Source organism: Oryzias melastigma, linkage group LG12 (genome assembly GCF_002922805.2).
Source record: "Oryzias melastigma strain HK-1 linkage group LG12, ASM292280v2, whole genome shotgun sequence".
NCBI lineage: Eukaryota > Metazoa > Chordata > Actinopteri > Beloniformes > Adrianichthyidae > Oryzias > Oryzias melastigma.
In genome coordinates this window covers 19,720,252-19,742,563 of record NC_050523.1, presented here as the reverse complement: position 1 = coordinate 19,742,563, position 22,312 = coordinate 19,720,252, and the positions used below count along the sequence as shown (strand labels likewise).

At 37.4% G+C, this 22,312-nt stretch overlaps 1 protein-coding gene across 1 annotated transcript in view; it reads left to right on the top strand.

Annotated features, from left to right (window-relative positions):
• LOC112163279 (leucine-rich repeat transmembrane neuronal protein 4) overlaps nucleotides 1-22,312 on the top strand; it is a 167,374-nt gene that overhangs the window by 5,222 nt on the left and 139,840 nt on the right. Inside the window, exon 2 of the mRNA XM_024299593.2 lies at nucleotides 13,726-15,287. Coding sequence (XP_024155361.1) covers nucleotides 13,726-15,287 — 1,562 coding nt within the window. The remainder of the gene's footprint in view (nucleotides 1-13,725; nucleotides 15,288-22,312) is intronic.

The window sequence follows — 22,312 nt, the reverse complement described above, 5'->3', positions numbered from 1 at the left end:
TAAAAGATGAAAACATAGCCCATGAATAAATAGATAAGGGCTTGTTGCTAATCTACTTAAACATACTGAATTTGAAGACTTTCTTATTCATTTCCTTTAGGAATATTTCACTCAATACTTCAAAAACAAAAAAAAATTAATCTGTTTATGCTCTCCCTTGCTTACAGCCCCAACAACCCCAAGCTAACATTATCAGTGCAACAAAAGTGACGAGCCAAATCAGATTTATCCAGACGTACAGTTTTGATCCAGATTCCAGCTCAGAGGAGGAAAACAAAGATGCACATGGATCTATTTGTCTGCGACGGACTGGCGACCTGTCCAGGGTGTACCCCGCCTTCACCCTTCAGTAGCCGGGATAGGCTCCGGCACCCCCGCGACCCCGAAAGGGAAGAAGTGGACAAGAAAATGGATGGATGGTTGGATCTATTTGTCTGCAAGAGGATGCATTGGAATGGGGCGGAGCTTCTACATCACTGCTACAAGCTTTTCCCATCGTTTTTTCACAACTTTAATAAAAAAAAAAAAATACTCACCAATTTCAAGTTTATTAACTTTACATATATCCTCCATTATGAGAAAAAAGCCACAATAACATGTTAAAAACACCCAAAACACCATTTTTGACTTTGGTTTTGCAGCATGGTTGTTTTTGCTTCCAATCTCTTGATTATAAAGCGTTTTGGGTTTCACCAACTGTGTCGCCAATAATGAGCCTGTTTATTTAGAGGCTGCAGTGCACTCATGTTTCATGGAGCTCAATTGGAGAGATCTGGCCCTTAGAAAGAGTACAGTGATATGGAGTGGCACTTTCCAGAGCTCTGAAATTAATTTAAAGAGCCAAACGGCATTTCACTCAATCTTTCAGCACCCATAAATAAAGACCCCCTTTTTTTGAAACTACAACATATTACATTTACCCATTTTTATTAGAGTGGAATTCAGATTCCCGACTACCCTGAAGGGCTACAGAACCACAGTCATGGCAACAGATGACTTTTCTGCTAGATCCACCAAGCAGCACTCTACAAAATGTCAGGTGAAGTAAGTGGACAGAGGGAGCAGAGAGAGCCTTTAAGGGCAATTTCTGAAGTTTTTTTTTTTTTTCTTCACATTGACCAATGGAGAAAGAAAAAAACAGACTTGAGATTGAGCATCCATTGTCGGAGAGTGTCAACCTCGTTTACAATTGCAATGAATGGTTTCAGCATATAATAGCTTCTAACTTCAGCAGGTTTGCAAACATCTTGAGGCTTCACTTGCGTATAATTGGTATACACGTCTTGAGAAATGCTCTGACAAAATATCATACATGATGTGTGACATCAGCCCCACAGGGATGAGAACGGTCAAGGCCTTCATTTTTAACCCTCAGACAATTTGGCTTGTCTTCTTTAGCATCATACATGGTTCTTTAAAGATAACAATTGTGTTTTTGGTATGTTCTTGTGGCATTTTTCTCATAATGGAGGACATATATGAAGAAAATTTGGCTCAAAATCGATTTCTGAGTATTTCTTTATTCAAATCTTTTTGAACCAGGAGCAGACAATAAGAAGTCGGTGTAACAAGTTTGTAGGTGTGATATAGAAGCTACAATTGGTTGACAACAAGCTCCCACTCCACTCTGTTGTGATGCATCTGCTTGTTGACAAATAGATCCATGTACATCTTTGTTTTCCTCGTCTGAGCTAGGGTCTGTCTCTAAACTGTACGACCTGATAGCGTCGAAATTGCTCGCAATTTTTGTTGCACAGTTAATTTGAGGTTTTGAGTGGCTGCAAACTAGCAGGATAGATGATGGAAAGTGTGGACGGGCTTACTACAGTCTCGGAGGTGAATTTCTAATAAACTGCTGCTGCTTTTCTATTTTGGCTTAAAATGTCACATTCTTACCAAAAAGACCAATGGAAACACTTTGAAAACAGATCAACAGTTTGAACAAGAACATGCGATAAGTCTAGTGGGAATGCTTTTTGCTGAAAGTAGTCTCTGAAGAGGCTGAAGCTTTTTGCGGCAAAAAAAATGGCAACGCAATTTACTTTAATTATTGAAGAGATTTGCTGAAAATGCAAAAGCTATTTGCAAAATGTTAAATTTGCTAAAAGACTGGAAATTTTGTTAAAGAACTATAAAAGAGCACTAAAGTTGACCGAAATTTCTGAAAAAATTGTAGTAAAATTGCTTAAAAATCCTCAATTGTGCCAATTTTGCAAAAAATATTTAGTGTGTTGCTTAAATATGAGCTAAACTCCAAATTAGCCCCCAAAACTTAGTAGATGCCAAATTAGTAAAAAAAAAGCTAGCACTTTTCTTAAATAAGCTAATAGCTAAACAAAATAGCCTAAAATTTCCAAGTAAACAAAAATAATAACTATACACTAAGTTAGCCTGAAAGACCCCAGAAGATAACAAATTAGCCAAAAATGTTAGCATGTTGCTAAAATTTTAGTTAAACTCTAAATTAGCATAAAAATACATGAGTAGAGGCCAACTTATCCAAATGAGCTAGCATAATGTTGATATTCCTTTTTTTTATTGCTATAAAAGATGAAAACAAAGCATATGAATATAAACATAAAGGCTTGTTGCTAATCTACTTAAAAATACTGAATTTAAAGACTTTCTCAATCATTTCTTTTGGGCATATTTTGCTCAATATTTCAAAAACTATAAAGTTTATGAATACCAAAAATACAAGCGGTGCTGTTCTGAACAAGCAGAACGGTTTGATACCAAGATTGCTGAAATCACTGAAAGTGTGATTGAGTTTTTACGTGCTGGAGAACGTACAGAAAGGAGATTCACTATAGTGTGATTGCTTACAAAGCATTCACACAATTAAAGGGACTTTCAATAAAATAAGTTAACAGTGGTATTGTATCCTGTGACTGAAGTATCCCCCTGTATTTTGATTTTCAGTTAAAGTATTTATGATTGTTTTAATCATGTATTTTCATGTTTGACCCTGGACTCTGATGGTATAGGTGACCATTCCTCACAAATAATGCAATAGCAAACAAATGTAACCTCAGTCTTTTTCTGTCTCCTAAATTGTCAAGAAAACTGGTTGTGTTGTTTTTCATCTTCTTGGAAGCCTTTCTGTCTACTTTTTTAACCGCAAAGCCTCCCACTCTTGTTTCTCACAGCCATGCGTAAGCACTTTTCCTCGGTTTGGCAACATTTCAGGGTTTTTTATGATATACCCTTGACAGTTACATGGGAACATGGTTATAGTTTTATACGAGAAATGAGGAGTTTCTGCTTTCTCTTTGTTGGATGTTTTTTTGAGTAACAGAACCAGTTAGAAAATAGAGTTGATTAGATGACTAAGAATTTGCTATTAAGACTTTAGATAGGCACAGGGTTCTTTACGTCAGCCGAGTTTTAAAGCTGTGATAAATGTCTGGTTTAAGAAGCCTGGGAGATTAAAGACTATTGTTTTATTTTGATTGCTGTAAGGTGCATCTAAATAAAAACAGGCACACTTGTACATTGTTCTTGAGAGTTTTTATCGTATTGAGTCTTGGTCACATGCACCTGTACAGGCGTATTTAGGTTTTCTTGGCCTGTGGAGGGCCATAGAAAGTAAAAGCCACATCTTAAGAGAGGTGCAGTTATGTCTTCCCAACATATTTTCACTCCCGAGTTGTCACATATTTACGTTTGGTTAAGACCCCTTTCGCGTCACTTTTTGATGTTTTGGGTGTTTGTAAAATCAAGAGTCCGCAACCCTTAGGACGCAGTACAGGATGCGCACTGGTCCTCGGGACGCGTACCCTAACCCAGTACTGGTACCCTAACCTTAACTAGGTACTGGATCGCGTCCAGTACTGCGTCCGGTACCAGCTGTCTGATTTCATTACTTCTAAGCTCAAGCAGTACACACTTATCACGTAACCCTTCAGCTATCTTGTTTACATTAAAAGTGGGCTCATCTAGATCCCACAAGACAGTGCGCTGAACTTTTTTTTTCAATTATTGTCAATCTTCACTGGTGTCTTATGACAGACATGAAGTCTTGTCCACTTTTGTCATAGAAGGGCTAACGCTTCAATGTAAGGGTGGGGTCATCTGGACCCCATAAGAGATCACAAGGGTTACTTTTTCTTGCATGTTGTACAAGAGTTCACTACGACATGTCGCCAGCAGCACACCTTCAGAAAAAAAAGCATGTGCATGAACATGTTTGCTTTGAAGCAGTGGTGGGCAAACTTTTTGTCTTGTGAGCCAAAAAGGGCTCTAAAATTTGACAGAAGGGGCAGATCAGGAACGGATGCGAGGGTGTCGAAATTGAAAATATAGCTGAAAATATGTTTTCTTTTGGATTAATAACAATAATAATTATATATATATATATATATATATTATAAAACAAAACATTTTCATTCAACTTCTTGACCGTTTTGTACCTTTTAGGGTCACAGAGCTGTCGGAGCCTAGAACGTCTACTGATGGGTGAAGACAGGCCGCCAGTTTGTCGCTGGGCCTCAATCAAAAACCCATCCACACTCTTATCCACACTTAGGGACAATTTAGAGTGACAAATTAACCTATGAAGCATGTTTTTGGATGGTGGGAGGAAGCCAGCGTCCCCAGAGAAAACTAGCATGCACAGGGAGAACATGCAAACTCCACACAGAAAGGTCCCTGATACAGAACATTTATGGGGAGTTTCTTTTCAAACTGTGACTTTAGTTCTCATTTTAGTGCCAATTGAACCAATGGTTTGAAGTTTCTCAGGGATAAACGGAAACTTAGAGAAATGCTGCATTCATGCTGTGTTGGAAAGATCGGAAAAATGAATGTCTTACTCGGAAAACACACAAAAATGACAAATATTCCACATAAATGCAGAATAACTGCCTGTGCCTAAATAAAGGTCAATGTATTTATAGTGTGCAATAGGGAAAATAAAGCAAATAAGGATTATCATTATAATGTATTACTGCTTGGGGGGCCAGATTAAATAGTTTAAGAGGCGGGCCGTCGTTTCCCACCCTTGTTCTAGAGGCTCACCAGGCTGTCTCCTATCTTACTCCTTTTTTTTTTTTTGCAGACCACCTGCATGCCCTGTACAGCCCTGTTGGCCATCTTTTGCCAGCAAACAACCCGTATCCACCCATAGGGGCATCTGACTAAGCCTTTCGGTGGATAGGGTTAGCACCAAATTAGCACCCAATGATTAAGGCTGTGCTACATTAATAAGATGTGACATTTAGACTTTTATGCCCTAACTGGATTGTCACTATTGTACAGTTGGATTTGTGCAGGTTTCCAAACAAAACTATGAAGCACGATATACAGTATATTCATTTTGAACATTTCTAATCCTCAGATAAGAACAGCTACCAGCCACATTCGAGCACTGTGTAGTCTATTGTTTGTTAGAGAGATGTTGCCTGTTTTTAGAGTATATACTCTTATACATAGTGATACAACTTTCTCAGACAGATCAATCTGTCTGAGAAAGTTGATTAAGTTGATTTATGGTTACACCCCCTGTCTGTAGTCCCTATAGTATGAACTTTCCCTGACATCATTGCATAACTGGTTGTGAAACGTTGTTGACACAGTATGTTTGACAACTATGAGACAGTTGCCCAATAGTGTTGAAAATTCCTAATGTCTGCGCTCCATTCTATTTAATCTGAGTGATAGTAAATACAGGGAGCACAAAATGCCTACTAAGCATTGTGGAAGTGGGTGTAGTTTAGCAGGCTTTGCTCTCATCACAAAGATAATTGGACACTAACGACTTGGCTTATGTTGATTTGGGGACATGCTTCCTTGGGTGTTAGGCCACTGTCCAGCCCGTATGGGCTCCTGAGTGAGGCCAGCAGCACTTTTGTCAATGACAGGCAGCAAAAAGCAATGATCCACCAGTGAGCGCTCAAAGTGCGTCAGTTAGCGAGTCCATTTGCCAAGTTATTAAGATACATTTTTTTTTATTTTAGGTCAGCAGTAAAGTGCACTTACTGTCCCTATATGTTAGGGTTGAGAGGCGAAAATAGCAGTATCCTTCTGAGGACAGAAGGGCTTTCTGCCACATAACAAAGCAAAGCACATATGCTCTTTATTCCCGTGTTATGACAGATCATCAAAGAGACATAAGAGGCGTTTTTTTTTTTTGTTTTTTGTTTTTTTTACTGCACGCAAATCTTTAAAAAAAATTAATAAAAGTGTCTTAATAGCTTCTTGGTTCGGGATCATGCAGAAATATACTGTTCGTGACAGAGAATGACAAGAAAAGTCCTTAACGTAGATTGAGCAAAAGAACAGTAATAAGCGGAGGTGCATTGGAGAAGAGGCAAGAGAGACTCAAACCCCCTGGGTGACACCGCAGAGGATGACTTATGTTGCTTTGTGAATAAGATTAGAAGAGAAAAGGAGTAGGAGATGGCTCACTGAGGCATTAGCTTGTAGATGTCTTATTAAGCTGCATACATTGCCACTAAGAGGAGAGTGTGGTCTTGTAAGGCACCCTTTGTCCATTGGAATCCTTTTTTTTTTAACAATATTCTGTATTATTTTGTATAAATCCCCAAAAAATAAAATTACAATGTCTGCATTCACATTTTAGAATATAAAGTATTTTCAGTCATTACTTCGAGTCCACATGGACCAGTATTCCTGTGCATCCCAGTTTTTCATTCCTCAACACTACTTTTGTTCCTATTATCCTATTCATCACACACCTTGAATGGAAAAATAAAATCAATCTCATTTATTTATTTTTTTTCTCCACTTCTAAACTATCACAATTGCCGAATCCAAGATGAGCGAATGTGATTGATGTAAAATCGATAGCCGGCACAAATTATCTGCACCATTTCATAGTACCCTCCATCTGTAAAAAAAAAAAAAAAAAAATGATGAAAGAATCTTCTAAAAAACAAACAGTAAGTGTTTCTTCTTCCATCACACTCCTCGACAAAAAACAAATACACATAGCATACCCATATGGGATCAGCAGATGCTTGGCAAGAAGTGGAATGGCTATGGTTGATGCCATATGCTGTATGATGCCTTTCAGCCACTCTATGTCAGGCGTTTATTTTTGACAAATCCTTCTAAGATTCTTGAATTTTGCAGAGCTAAACTTGTGCTTAGCTGTTTGTACTCAAAGTCTGGCAGTGCTTGTAACACATCAACATACTCGTCTGTGAGGACTCTATTAACAATCTCAGGATGCTGTTCTTGATCAACTGGACTTCAACAGTTGATCTAGAAGACGCTTAATCACTTATCCAAGTGGATTCTTCAGTTCAAACTGCTGGTGGGGATTTCAGGTTATTTATGTGATGAGTACTAAAGAGGTGTGTCAAAAGTGAATCAGGTAGATGTCATTTGTGTATATGTGAGTGACTATGATTTTAGTGCTTTTTCAGGAATAGTCAGCAAATGTCTAATTACTTGCTAAAGGGTCTTGTGTAAAAACGCATGTTGATGATGTTATTCTCCTTGGCTAGTGGGATCTCTCCTAACTCTGGTGCTACCTTAAAGGGTCTAAATGACCCCACCCTTATATTGATGTGTGATCCCTCCCATGACAAAGGTGGACAGGATTTGTATGTCTGCCACACACACCAATGAAGATAAAAAAAAAAAAAAATCCTTAAAAAAAGTTCAGTGCTCTGTCTTGTGGGGTCCAGATGACCCCACGTTAGATGTAAATATACCTAGGATCGCACAAGGGTTAAGTCGTAGTCACATACACCCGTGTGGGTGCTGCGGGTTTTTGGATCATATACAGGAGTGTCTTGCAGTTCCCTTGTTACTTGTGCAGTCACATTGTGCTATCTTATCATGGAAATGAAATGTACCATTGCTGCGCTTGTGGTAAATCTATCATGACGTATTTGTTTTTCTTGAACTGTAATTTATTGTCAAATAATCATATGTATTACGCCAATACAACAAACACCAGAACATTTCCTGACAAAGGGTTGATATATTAGCTTTTTCGTAGCTACATGATTACATGAGTCCATCTTTGCGTAATTAAGTTCATTTTCATTTGCAGTTCAGGCAGTTAGTTGTTCCATAAAATAAACTTGATTATAGAATATAATAGAAATACTTTATTCATCCAAAGCTGGGAAATTTGGCTTTTGCAGCAGAATAAACATTATTTACAGAAGATATAAAGAATAAAACCAGCAGTATGGAATTTAATGCAGTAATGACCATCAGTCAAGACAACAGTTCGTTGGTGAATCATCTGTCACAGTGACCAGGTGTTATAAACTTTTGTTGCATATGGAAGAAAGGATTTCTTGTAGCGGTCCCTAGAACAGCGAAGTTTTCTGAGCCTTTTGGAAAAGGCGTTTTGTTGTTTGTCTGGGTTATCAATGATGGGGAACAGTTTGTTCAGGGCCCTCCTCTCCACCACTGCTTTTAACGTGTCCTGTTTGCAGCCAATGATGGAGTTACCCTTTCTAATCATAATTCTAATATTACAACGACTTAAAGAAGAAGTCTATGTATCCATTCCATGCTTGTTGGAGAAATGGATTTCCTTCATTAACTAGTTATACATTTCTATGCAATGAGCAAAAGAAAGTGAAGTATATAGAACAGTGTATTGATCTTGGTCATATATTCAATTAAATTGTATTTATATACCACAATATCACAAAGCAATTGTCTCATTGGGCTTCGTACAAAAGCAGAAAAGCAGTCCATCTTGAATCTGAAATCTCTAGTGGGAAAGAGGAACAACACATTAATTGCACTGCACCAAACAGAAGCATAGATAGCGAAATTAAATACATAATAAGTAATATATTTATGTATATTTTCAATCCCAATACACAAAACAAATAGTAATGGACCTGCTGAGAGTTTAAGGTATAATATTTTTCCAGTTTCATTTTGTATGTCCTGCCAGAAGTGCTGGACAGTCCCAGAAGATGTGTTCATGGTCCGCCACCATGTAACAGTTAGCGGGACCGTGAAGTATTTGTAAGGATAATGGAAGTTACACACAGTACAAGTGATGCTGTTGTACTTGTCATGCCGCACACTAGTGATTAGCGTGCACTGGCACCTTACTGACCATGTGCAAATGGTTCAGGGGTGTGCAGGTGATACGTGAGTGTCCATGCAATCTACTCTCTGATTGATAATTTCCTAAATTCTAGCAGTCTGGCAAGGAGTGCACCTGAACAGTGCTAACAGGTTGAGGTTGTTAAAAAAGGAAAAAATGTATGACATGCCTGCATTTCACCTACTTAACCTCTGTGCTATCCTAGGCATGTTTGCATTTAAAGTGGGGTCATCTGGACCCACAAGACTGAACTTAGACATAAAATCCTGTCCACATTTGTCATGGGAGGGATCACACATCAATATGAGACATAAATAAGATAGCACAAGGGTTAACTCTTACTTACCATTACATGTTGCGGAACTGTAGAAAAAATGTGTGTGAATGTTTTCATCTTATGAGCTCTCTGAGTTGTCTACAATCTTCAAATTTCCTCCAAGCCACCCTGCACAGATTTTTCCATTTTTCACTCACAGACAGCCCTCATCCACCCATAAGGGCAGTTTTGACTAAGGCTTTAAGTGTTTCATATGTGTCATACTAGCATAAAAAGATAAAGACCTTTTTGTGATAATCCGTTGTGTTCAAGTCTAGCAGGATAATGATACTAGATTAAGATTTTTCTGTGGAGATGCTGCTGTGTTCTTCTGTCCCCTGAGCTGAGTTTGGCAGTTGTGCTTTGACGCGGGAGATAGTTGTTCCACCTCTGTGTCAGTCAGGTTATTTTTTCTTTATGGCAGATTTAGTAGCTGTATTGAATTTCACCACTGGAATCTGATTGGATGTAATGGCAAAATTGATGTCTTTGAACATAACTTTCTTTTCTATTTCAGTTCTATGTCTGAGATTTTTTTACCCACTTGGCCTTGGTATCTTTCAGTTCTTTCCAAGAACGTTTGTCCTGGGGTTTGGAAAGTTGCATTTTCAATTTCAGTCGCTGATGTTCCCTAGGCTTGGTGTACTTTGTGGTCTGTGCTGTATTGATAAAAATGGGAACCTGTTCCTTGCCGTCTTCTGGGAAGGCAGATGTGAGGCCTTTGTGGAGCTCTTACATCTATATCTGTAGAGCATCAATGGCAAAGTTGATTTGTCTTATCCTTCTATTTAAAATATGGTTTTGGACTGTCTGAATGTTGGTCTCCACTTTGTTTCTGAACTTTTTTTGATACGTACACACTACTAGACATATGTGGTGGGTTAAAGAACACGCAGAACGTTGGTGTTTGCATGTGCGTTTACCATATAAAATTAAATCAAGTATACCTTTTCGTCTTAAAGAAAATTTGTCTTGGATTCACAGTGCCAGTGGCTGCATAACTACATTTGTGAACGCACACAACTCTGTATAAGTTCCAGTGTAACAGCGAACACAAAACACATAGGAATATAAGACATAATGAAAAACATATGGAATATTAAAAGTGCCGCACCAGAGATAAGCACCTCTAAGATGAAGTTGTTAGCACAGTGACTGGATGTCAGAAAAGATTAAAATTGTAAACGAAATTTAAAAGATCCATACATCAAGAACATTGTCTAAAATCCATAAAAGTCACAAGTCAAAAACACAAACACAGCCTTTAAGATAAAACTGGTAAAACAGTGGTAGTTAAAAGTATATATATATGTATTTCTAATAAGTACAGCAGTTCATAGCTTAGATAAAATGGACTCCTTTGCTTAGTCAGACTTGTGTAGTAGTTCAACAAATGGGATAAATGTTGGGATAAATAATATTTGTACCTGTTGCTTCTGTGTCTTATTGCTCGATAGCGCCGCCGTGATGGTATGAGTTCATATTCACTGTGCAGTGGATGGGAGGATACGTTTTTGATTCTGTTTGCCTGTCTCCTGACGCAGGTCTTGAAAACCTCTTGTAAAACCTCTTGTAGACTCAAGTCTATTGGTAACAGATATTAGTGAATGTACTCACAGTTGGAAGAGGGTCAGTATGAAATGTCAAAGTGGTGCAAATCTTGCACAAACGGCAGTTATTATTATTTCTTATATGATTGATTTTCAAATAGTTTGCACTTCCGTGTTTTAAAATGAACACTATCCATGCATCACTACCAAATCCAAGTCTCTGATTTGTCAAAGTTTAACTGGTTTAACATGCGCTCAGTCGCTTGTAAGTGTTTTGTACAGAGAGTCAAGAAATTTTCTAAGCAATGAGTGAACACGGGAGTTTTGAATGTGACAGCCTGAAATGGACATATACATGCATTTACATAGACTTTTTAATAAAAGTCGTTGCTTTGTTACCGAACCTGGTGTGACCCAAGCATTAGTCAAAGGCTAGTCAAAATCTTTTTTTTTCCTGTCCACATTAAAGGGAGAATCGTGGATATATGCAGTATATTTTTTTATTGTAATTTTTTTTGTAAGTCATTTTAGAATTCCCTGGTATCAACTGAGGGTTATTTCTCACAAAGTGCTTGATACTGATATTACAGGATTAATTGTTGATCTAGAAGTTATTTTTCTAATCATCCAGGGAGCTTCTTACATTCAAACTGCTGATGGGAATTCAAAGTGATTTATCGATTACTTTAGAAGTGTGCAAAACATTAAATTGCTAGTCAATAATTAAGTTCCTAGCACAATGGTTGGCTAATGTCCTACAGCCTTATGAGGATTATTTCGTTATTTCACTTTCACCTGAAGAGTGGACTTCTTTGAAGACATCTTTTGATCATTAAGATGACTGATGGTTTGAGTGAAGGGTTGATGCACAGTGGGGTAAAAAAGTATTTCACAGTAACTAAGGTTTTCGCACACTAGTTGCTGTTTTGGTCAATTCCTCCATGCAGATCTTCTCAAGAGCAGTCATGTATTTGGATTGTTGCCATGGCAACACCGACTTTAAACTCCTTCCATGAGATCTCTATTAGACTGAGGTCTAGAAACTGGAAAGACTATATTCAAAAACCTCCAAATGCCTTTTCCTTAGCCACCCATTCATTGAGCAGATGATCACTGTCATGCGGGAAGATCCTGCTATTCTCCTTTTGTAGTTTTGGGGTTGTTTCTTATCTCTGAGGCATCAATCCAAGCATATTTAGTTATGTAATTTTGTAGATATTTTTATTTTATATATTACAATTTGAGATAGAAAATAGTCAACATAAAAATTACCTTCTATAAAAAAAATATATTTGATTTTAACATTTTTTTTTTTTTTTTTTGAAATTGAAAGACACAAACTTTATGCAACATGTTTTTAAATAAACATTGAACTGCATGCAACACTGTTATTGGCATTAGAAATAACATTATTGTTCACAATATCAAAATAAAATAATTGCATTTGCAGATTAGTCATCTTTTACTGTTCACTTTCAGTATCTTTTGGGTTAAATTAATTCATTCTCGGTCATAAGGTTTTCCTCTTTGTGACTTTTTATTTTTTTATTCCAACTTGTTAGATATATGTTGCAATCTCATCTGTAATAATACAATTGACAAAGAATATATTATATAAAGCCTGTCCCTTAATTCTTCATAAATAAACTATTACAACACTGCCAACTTTAATTAATATTCACAAACTAAAGTTAATTACAATATTCAATATGAACATAATGTACAATATTCAGAGAATAATATCTACAGTATTTATAGATGTGTATACATACCTCTATGACCACATTGAAATCAAATAACATAACTGGAGTATTATATGTGGAGCTATTTTTGTCATAATCCAAATAATTTGATGAACAGGTTTTCTTTATTAGACACGTCTTCTCTGTATAATGACTTACTGAGGGCATTTGCACCTGCAGAAGCTCTGGGCTACAACACACCAGTTTAATTAATTACTGTTAAATAAACTCACTCAAAATCTGCAATTTCACGAGTATGTACATATAATAAACAACAGCAGGTGTTACAATCCTATTGTACTTTTTCAACATGAATTTGTTGTTTTAGAACCATCATAATCAAATACAATATTTATAACAGTGACTTGGATCTTGCAATTCTTTATTTTATAGCAACAATTAATTTTAGAAGTAAAGGTAATGTAAGGAACCTATAAGTTGGTTGAAAAGACAAAAATATTTTCATCCCAAAATGTAAATGAATTTCTAAATGAGGTATACCACAGAAGCATTTTTAAACCAACATAATTTTTGTTATTATTATTGGTTATTTGTAACAAATATGGCAAGCAAAACAAATGTTCTGTTTATTTACTTTTTGTTTGTAATGCAGTCCAAGTGTAATATTTTTCTAAAATTTGTCGAAGATTTATTTGTTATTTAGTTTTTCATTCCTTTTTTTAAGCAAACACCATAATAAAAACCATGAATTATGACTCTAGACAGTTTTTTTTCTTATATCAGCAAGGATATACAGAGATAAAAACAGACTATCCAAATGCAGAAGCGCAGAAATGTGATGGCTGCCTCAGGACTATTTTTCAAAAGTTGTAAACAATGTTGTCAAGAGAGTAGGGCTTCCCTTCTTGGGTGATAAATTCTCCTGGAGTTTTTATGCATATGTCTGTATCCTCTCACTTTATCTGTATCAAAGAAAGTCAACTTGTATTTCCTGTTGAATTAAATGATTTACATGACCTTTTGGTGACTAAAAGTAATGTTTCCAAAGAATTAATATACAATGAGAGAAGTAAGCATCTCTTTTATTTTTCTCACTTCCTTTAGGCTCTGCTCTACGGCGTCGCTGGTTAGTGCTCCAGCTCCTGATGCAAGTGTGGTTGGCAGCAAATCCGTCACTGAGTGAACGTCAGTGCCCCAAGAGTTGTCGATGTGATGGAAAAATTGTCTACTGTGAGTCAAGCGCCTTTCGTGATGTCCCCAAGAACCTTTCAGGTGGCTGTGAAGGCTTGTCTCTGCGGTACAACAGCCTCTCCAGTCTCCGCGCTGGCCAGTTTGTTGGCCTCAACCACCTCATTTGGTTGTATTTGGATCATAACTACATTGCCTCTGTGGATGGAATGGCGTTCCAGGGTATCCGGAGGCTTAAAGAACTGATCCTGAGTTCCAACAAGATCACATCCCTCCACAACACCACATTCCACCCTGTCCCCAACTTGCGCAACCTAGACTTGTCTTACAATAAACTGCAAGCCTTGCAGCCCGGGCAATTTCAGGGCTTACGGAAACTCATGAGTCTTCACATACGTTCAAATTCTCTGAAGGGTATTCCAATGCGTCTGTTCCAAGATTGCAGAAACCTTGAATTCCTAGATCTGGGTTATAACCGTCTGCGCAGTATCAGCCGGAATGCTTTTTCCGGCCTGGTCAAACTGACGGAGCTGCATCTGGAGCATAATCAATTCTCAAAGATCAATTTCTCTCACTTTCCTCGCCTCTATAATCTGAGGGCTCTTTACCTGCAGTGGAACCGCATCCGTACAATGAGCCAGGGCCTGACCTGGACCTGGGCCTCCGTTCAGAAACTAGATCTGTCAGGAAATGAGTTGACAGAACTCGATGCTGAAGTTTACCAGTGCTTTCCCAACCTGCAGACCCTCAACCTGGATGCCAACAAGCTCACCAATGTTTCTAAGGAGGTGGTGGATGCTTGGATCTCTTTGACTATGATAAGCTTAGCTGGAAATGTATGGGACTGTGGCCCTGTCATTTGTCCTTTGGTGGGATGGCTACGAAACTTCAGAGGGGCAAAGGAGACGACCATGATCTGTGCCTCTCCGAAGAAAGCCCAGGGGGAAAAAGTGATCGATGCTGTGGAAGCTTTTGGTGTTTGCCAATCGAATCAAGTGACAACCCTCACAGTGAGTACTCCACCTAAACCATCCAGTGTTCCAGTGCAGACAGATCCCCGCCCGGACGTTTTGGCTTTACCAACCAACTCTGGAAAAAGAGCAGAGGGATCTCTCAGGGGTCCAACATCATCAGCAGTTACCCCACCCGTTGCACCACCAGCAGAACAAGACTTGGAGCCTGTGTCTTTTCACAAGATTGTGGCTGGAAGTGTTGCCCTGTTCCTATCCGTTGCAATGATCCTGCTGGTGATCTATGTTTCCTGGAAGCGCTATCCGAGCAGTGTTAAGCAGCTGCAGGAGCACTCAGCAGCAGCTCGCAAGCGCCGCAAGAAACCCAGGGAGCAAGAGCGCACCCTCAGCTCTCCCCTGCAGGAGTACTATGTGGACTACAAACCTACCAACTCCGAGGCTATGGATGTGCTCGTCAATGGGACCAGTCAGTGCACGTACACCATCTCAGGCTCCCGGGAGTGTGAGGTAAGATCAACATCACCCAAAGAAAGAAAAAATTAAGTCAGTAAGCTGCCTGGCAATAGTATGCGTTTCATGGCATGAAATATAAATTCACTTGGGTGAGTCTAAATCTGACCTCAAGGGTCGGTGTCCTACATGTTTTCTCACCAACCAGCCATTGAAGCTCCTTATTGGCCAAACACACCTGATCCAGGTAATCAGCAGCAGATAAGGCAAGGTTTCTGGAAATCTAGCAGGAGGCCACCCCTGGTCTAAGTTGTGTGTCTGAAAGGCAAAGCAAATGTAACCTTACTATTTTTGGAGAAAGATATCAGCTTTTATTCCCACTTATATATTGTTTTGTCTGTTTTTGCCTTAAGCCTTCCAGTAATCACCCATGAGAGGAAACTTTGTTTGCATAATAACTACAAAGAAATCCGGGAACATTTTTCAAGCATAGTCATTGTATTATAGTTGGTGATAAGATATTTTCAAAGGTTTCATGGGCGGTTATTTATTCAAAGAGCATCTAGGTACCTCAATTACATTATAATTACTCTATATGAATGTCCATTGTGACTGCGTTAAACAAGGGTGTTTTTATTGCAGTGACCATGATCTCAAGGGCCATTTTACTGACTTCAAGTCAGTCGTAGCTGCATTAATATTACTGCACTACCTCCATGGATAAAATCTTTAGACTCTACTGTTCAAATAGAGACACCTGACTGATATCAAAGGCAAAGTGCCAAGCACTTCAAATCATGTCTCCTAAAGGAAGTTTGACGCTGATTGAAGATCTTCATATCATGCCCAAGAAAGCCACCTTTGCTGTAATGAAAGAATAAGTGACAGCCTTCTTTGAAATATGCGCTAAGTGCACAACTGTTTTTGCCTGCTGTCAAAATAGCTAGTTACCATGGCAATATCCTAACAGCACTTGTGGCATGGATTTCTGAGATGAGCCCTTACGCTACTGTCTGCAATGACTACTCAGAATTTTGGGAGTGTTATACCTCAGCGATTTTACAAAATATGGTTATGTCCCATCCGCTTGGTTAAAAAATATTAATGTATGAAAAATTGAAATGCATTTTTTTTTCTTGAGCGCAGAAAGTAAATTAGCATGGGGATAGAGAAAAGAAAAGCGTGGAAAGAACGGAGTTGTGAATTCTTTGAAACATAAAGCAAATAGGAAAGTGATTTTCTTGTGCATGAGTATTGTGTTTGAACATTCAACAAGGGAATACCACTTCTAGTCTTTTCTTCCACTCGCTACCCTCTTGTGTATATGAGAGTCTGTAATAACGCTGGTGAAAGCCTTCATTCTGGGACAGGTTTGCCTTCAGTCTTCCATGTGGTTTTTGAAAAGCTTCCATGAATATATATATGCTTTTTCTTTTTACCTTTTTAACTGTTTTATTTTAATCTACTTCTGTGTTCAGAAAATGAATGATAGAAGTTAATATTTATCTCAATTTTCTTGACATCCATTTGGTTTCTTGTTTGTCTTATTTTCCACTATGACAGTTTTGATTGAGATTTTGGTTCTGCTTTGCATTCGGCCTGAAGTTACCTGAAATAATCTCTGATTGGCGATGAAGCTCCAATAGAGATAGCTGTAGTTCATTTTCATCTAGCTCGGTTTGCTGTATAGGGTACCAGGTGGCCGTCGGTTCAAATTATTTGCTTTTCAGATTACTTCCTCCTGACACATCTTTTGTAGCTTTTACCCAGCATGGCACAATGTGCCGCGGGTCATCTCTGCTCAGGAAAAATGAGCACAATTTGATCACAGTGAGAATTTCCTTCAAACTACTGTCATTAAGGTTTCTGATTAGGATTAAGGAGAATGGAAAAACGCAGCAAAATAAAACGCCAGTAGTATTATCTTGAAGATTCTTTTGATAGTCCTTTTTTTCCTCTTAGTATTTAAACGTGTTAAACCATCAGCGTCAGTGAGTTGAAAATAACACATCATCATATTTTTGATTTAGTTTTGCTCATTTAAATGGACAGTATCAATAATAGAAGAGTATTTCCATCAGGATCAGGAGAAAACAGCAGCACTGAGTAGGAGGTAATGTGGTCACTTCACATGACAAATGAACAAAACAATTAATTAGCTGCATTTTAGTCTGTCTCTCAGCTGTAACATGACAGACTTTTAAATCAAGCAATATCATAATGCATATGATTATAGAAAACACATGTGGAGAAAAGTGTTTTCTGAACTGAAAAAGAAATCTTAGATTTCAAGAGAACTTTATAATTGATAATGTTCAGATAGATGAATCATGTATTTTTTAATCGGCTTGACTCAGTTGTTCCTGTAATTTAAATGAAGTAAGAAGCATATACAATAATAAAACCGAAACTGAGTGAAAATTTTAATTATTGATCATTTATGAATAGACAGGAAACAGAAAAAAGCACAGAGGACATCTTTTAAGGGAGTAATGAGCATTGATGAAAATACTAAGGTAGCAATAAAGAGGGTAGTGCTTTAAGATACTGTATCAAAAACAGCAAAACAAGTTTTAGGATCAGTATAACTGACTTAATGGGCATTGTTCAATTTCATACCTTGTGGTTAAAGGTATTGACAGATTGATCTCATGGATCTGCTCATGGGTTGCATGGATGTAATTAGTGTCAACATGACTACCAAGACCAAAATGACCAACATGACCAAAATGACAAATATGACCAACATGGAAAATGTGACCATTATGACCAAAATGACCACCATGACCAACATAACAAAATGACCACCATGACCAACATAACCAAAGTGACCAAAGTGACCAAAATGACCAATATGACCAATATGGCCACCGTGACCAACATGACCAAAATGACCAACATAACCAAAATGAGCAATATGTCCTTGACTGCATCCCTGAAAAGCTGGAATAGGTGAGTGTTGAGAAGAATGTCATTTGCTTTAAAACAGGAATGGGTACCGTTTAGATTTTACCTGGTGCCAGTGTTGAAGTGACAATTTTGAAATAGCTAAATGGGGTTTGAGCCTTTGCTTCAAGACTGACGTTTTTTTTTTCCCCAAAAACATTTAGGTAGAGCAGAATTAGCATCACAGGATGGCGGAGAGGCCTAGAATGTGCTTTATGTCTTTCTTTCTTTCTGACAGTCTGTACTACAGCACTGCACCTCCATTTTCACACAAAAACGCATATTTCACTGCTTAATCTCACAATGTCTGCCTTTTATTTATTTATTTATTTTTTTTGGTAGTACATGTCACTCTAATGCAGCATTAACACCGGCATTCCAGAACACGCTCTATGCGGTTTCATTAACTTGCATTCAGCAGGTGGTGTACACACTGGACCAACACCACACACTCACAGGTAGTGGCAGGGAAGGGCTTCTTCTGTTTTTACTGGTTATTATTACCTAATCACCCAATGGATCATTATCAATACTATCTATATCTCAATGAAAAATGATACTGCATGGTGATACTGCAATAATATTTATATAGTCAAATATTTGATGTAGTGAGCTTTACAGGATTTGAAATTACCTCGAAAATGTTGTGAAATGCAACAAAAGTGAGTAAGAATGACTCACAACCAGTAACTACTTTTAAAAGAAGTATATATTTCCGTTGTTGTTTTTTCAGCTGCTTTTGTTGAGCCGTAACTGCACTTTTTGTCTCATCTGAAACCAGTGTGGAAGGCAGACAGGAGCTATCAGTTATCAGTCCACAAAGCCTTGGGTTCATTTCAGAATGTGCTTCGATCTTGTTTCTACATGTTGTTTTCTCGCATAGACATAAATCACCTGACAAAACACGGCAGAACCAGCTGCACTCTGCCCACCTCACAGCCTCGCTTCTTCTCCTCAAGCTGGAGGACGAAGCAGCTCCCGTCCATTCACCCCCGCTCAGCTGGAATTGCTCATTCTGCCTGTGTCACTCCTACCATTTCTTTCATTTGGATTCCGTGCCCTAATACATGGCAACCTCCTCACATGATTGTCATCTCCCAGGTCCACTTGACACAACGAGAGTCTGGCAACCTTTTTAGAGCTTCCTGAAAATGGTGCAATGTTCATTTCAGTCACTTCAACCAGGGAGCTGACTTTTCCCCCCTTGTCATTTGATTTTTTAACTTCCTTTGATCTGCTCTGCACTGGCTGTGCTCCTAATGTGTGCGGTGAACTTCGCCCAATTTTGTGTCTCATGTCACATTTTTATAAATCAAACCATTTTATGCCTTTTGCCGTTTTCTTGTGGCCCGACTTGTAACCTGGCAACGCCGAATGGTAATTCATGGATTCCTATTTTTTTGCTCTATTGCTTCATGAACTCCTTTTACCTTGTAAAACATCCATGTGACTAGCAACCTTATCATCATCCCATGACATCTACAAGCCTCCTAACAGATCAGATTTGACTCAAATGGCACTCAAACCATTTTACTTCCAACAAAGCTTTTGTTTTTATTTTTTTATGGATTTTGATTTTTGGCACAATAATGGTTTGAGCCTTCATACCTTTGCTAACAAGACAGTTATGCTTATTTTTGAAATGCTATGAAAGGTGCCAGACTTTAACACGTTTTTTAGTGTATATGTTTTGACATTTTTAGCTTCAATGGCTCAGAAAAAGGGTTCATACTTGTGTACGGCAAACATTTGAAAAGTCATATTAAAAATATAAATAACGTTTTTTTTAACAACCTGTGATACAGTTTGGGTTGTAAAATCCCTCCCTGCCTTTTCTTAGTCACACGGTGTAAAAAGTGGAGTATTGGATAAATTAACAAAATCTCTGTAATTTGCTACATTTAAAAATTTTTGTTTTTATACAGTAAAAGTTTCAAGTTTAGTAAACCACCCACCCAAAAATTTAATTTAAAGAAAAATAACAATTTTAAATGTGAAAAATGACTTAACTTTTGTTATTTTGTCCAATTTTTCACTTTTTACAGTGTAGCATGTCATTGTTAAGAATCAGTATGGGCATTTTTTCTGCTTTTTTTGAGTTTCTGTATATTTCTGTATATTAATTTTATTGGGTATGAGTAAGGGGTATTTGATAGTTGATATTTGTTAAAAAATAAAATGATAAAGTGCTTAAAAAGAGTGGGAAGAAACAATGTACAATCTTACATTTTTACACATTAAACACAATCATTATTCATTTAAACACAAAAAAATAAAATAAAAAAAAACATGATCGTCTGTTCATTGTCCCATCATGCTTCTCATTTTTAAAATCTTACGTTTCAAAAATTTCAATTAAACTGAATTACAAATGTATACAGAATGTATTAATTGTATGATTTCAAATCCTTCCCATTTAGAACACAACAAATCAAATTAGCTTATCCGATCCATTCCATGACCCTTTGACCTCTGCTAAAAAATGATATTTCTACATTTAAACTTTTTAAGATATTTCTGTTAAAAAATATAGATATATATTTTTCCAAAGGATTATTTTCTGCATTTAGAGAAAAACAAAAAAAAAACAGAGAAGATCAATGTATACACAATTATTCAAATAAAGTGCTTTCATTTTTATTTAGGTTAAATAAAATGTTCTCTAGATTTTGCTTTATAATTATCTAGCTTATTTTGGGGAAAAAAAAAAACAAAAGATATTATGGTGACATCAAGGAAAATGTTTTTTTTTTCTTTTTTTTCTTTGATGTCTCTTTAGGGGCTCTGTACCATAGAATATAAAACATAATGTCTAATAATAATAATTGTCTAGCTTTTTAGGGGAAAAAACATAAAGAATCTTACGGGAAGATAAAAGAAAAAAAAATCAAAACGTTTTTTTTTTCTTTTTTACCTTGATTTTTTTTCTTTAATGTCCCTTTGGGGGCACCATAGAATATAGAACATAACAGATTTTTTTTTCTTTTTCTCAACAATTGCTAAATCTAATTCGCTGAGATTTACAAGCTGATTGGAAAATATATACACTGATGATGCTTTCAATAATTCTATAAATGCTTTTTATTTTGTGGTTAGTCGTGATGCTTTGCAGCAGGAATTTTTTTTTCAACATAGAGTATTCATTTTTTAATGGAAAATTATAAATTTTTTTCTGTTTGGTTGTTGTGAGTTTAAGTTTTTTTTTTTTTGCCTCTGTCCTGAAAGATCTTTAGTACAAAAATGTGACGATAGACATCACGAGTAAAGCAGCTTTTCCAGACGTTTTTTGTTCAAGGTCATGCTGTCAAATCGTGAGCTTCGGAGTAAAAGTCAACCCAGCGACCAGGAGGTTGGCCGAGGGCAAACAGGCTCTCCTGAATTCAGCGGGGAGTCTAAAGTTCTCTGTGCTACTGTCTTCGGTCTACAATTAGCCACGAGGGAGTCTTCAGACAGGCGTTGTGCATGAGAGCTCGCCTGTCTTATCCTCTAATCCTGTCTGTTTCACACTCTGGTTCCATGCGGCTGCTTTCTGCAGTGCTGTTTGATCCATCCTTAATGAGAGTGTTAGATCACCAATACAGCAATTACATTACCTGGAAAAGAGCTTTTGCAAAGCAATGCAAGTTTATCGCTACTGCTAAGCTGTCTAAGGTGCACTTTTTTGGTTATCTTTTCTTTCTTTTTTTTGTTTCTGCGGTGATTCCCAATTTAAAATCTTCAGCACAGGAATCTAATATTCTCGCTTCTCGCTCAGCAATTACTGTTATTTTCTCTTTTCCTGCTTTTTTCTGTTTCAAAGAGATTTTTCAAAGCTGTACGCATTTGTTATGCAGAGGTCTGTGAGCTGTTTTATTACCTTCTACCTAATTCACTTCCTACTGATGAAGTGGGGCTGCTCCACAAAGCTCCTTACACAGAGACCCTCATATTGGTGAGGAAAGAAGTACAACTTAGTGTAGCCACTTGTAGCAGCGTGAACTGGGACTAACACACAAAATAGAAAAAATACATTGATTATCAGAATGGTTTCAAAACAGCCAGAAATTAAATGATTTTTATTTATTTTATTGTCAACAATTAGTTTGTTTAATTCAAAAAACTTTTTTAAAAAGGCACAGTTTTTTTTCCTGCCTTCA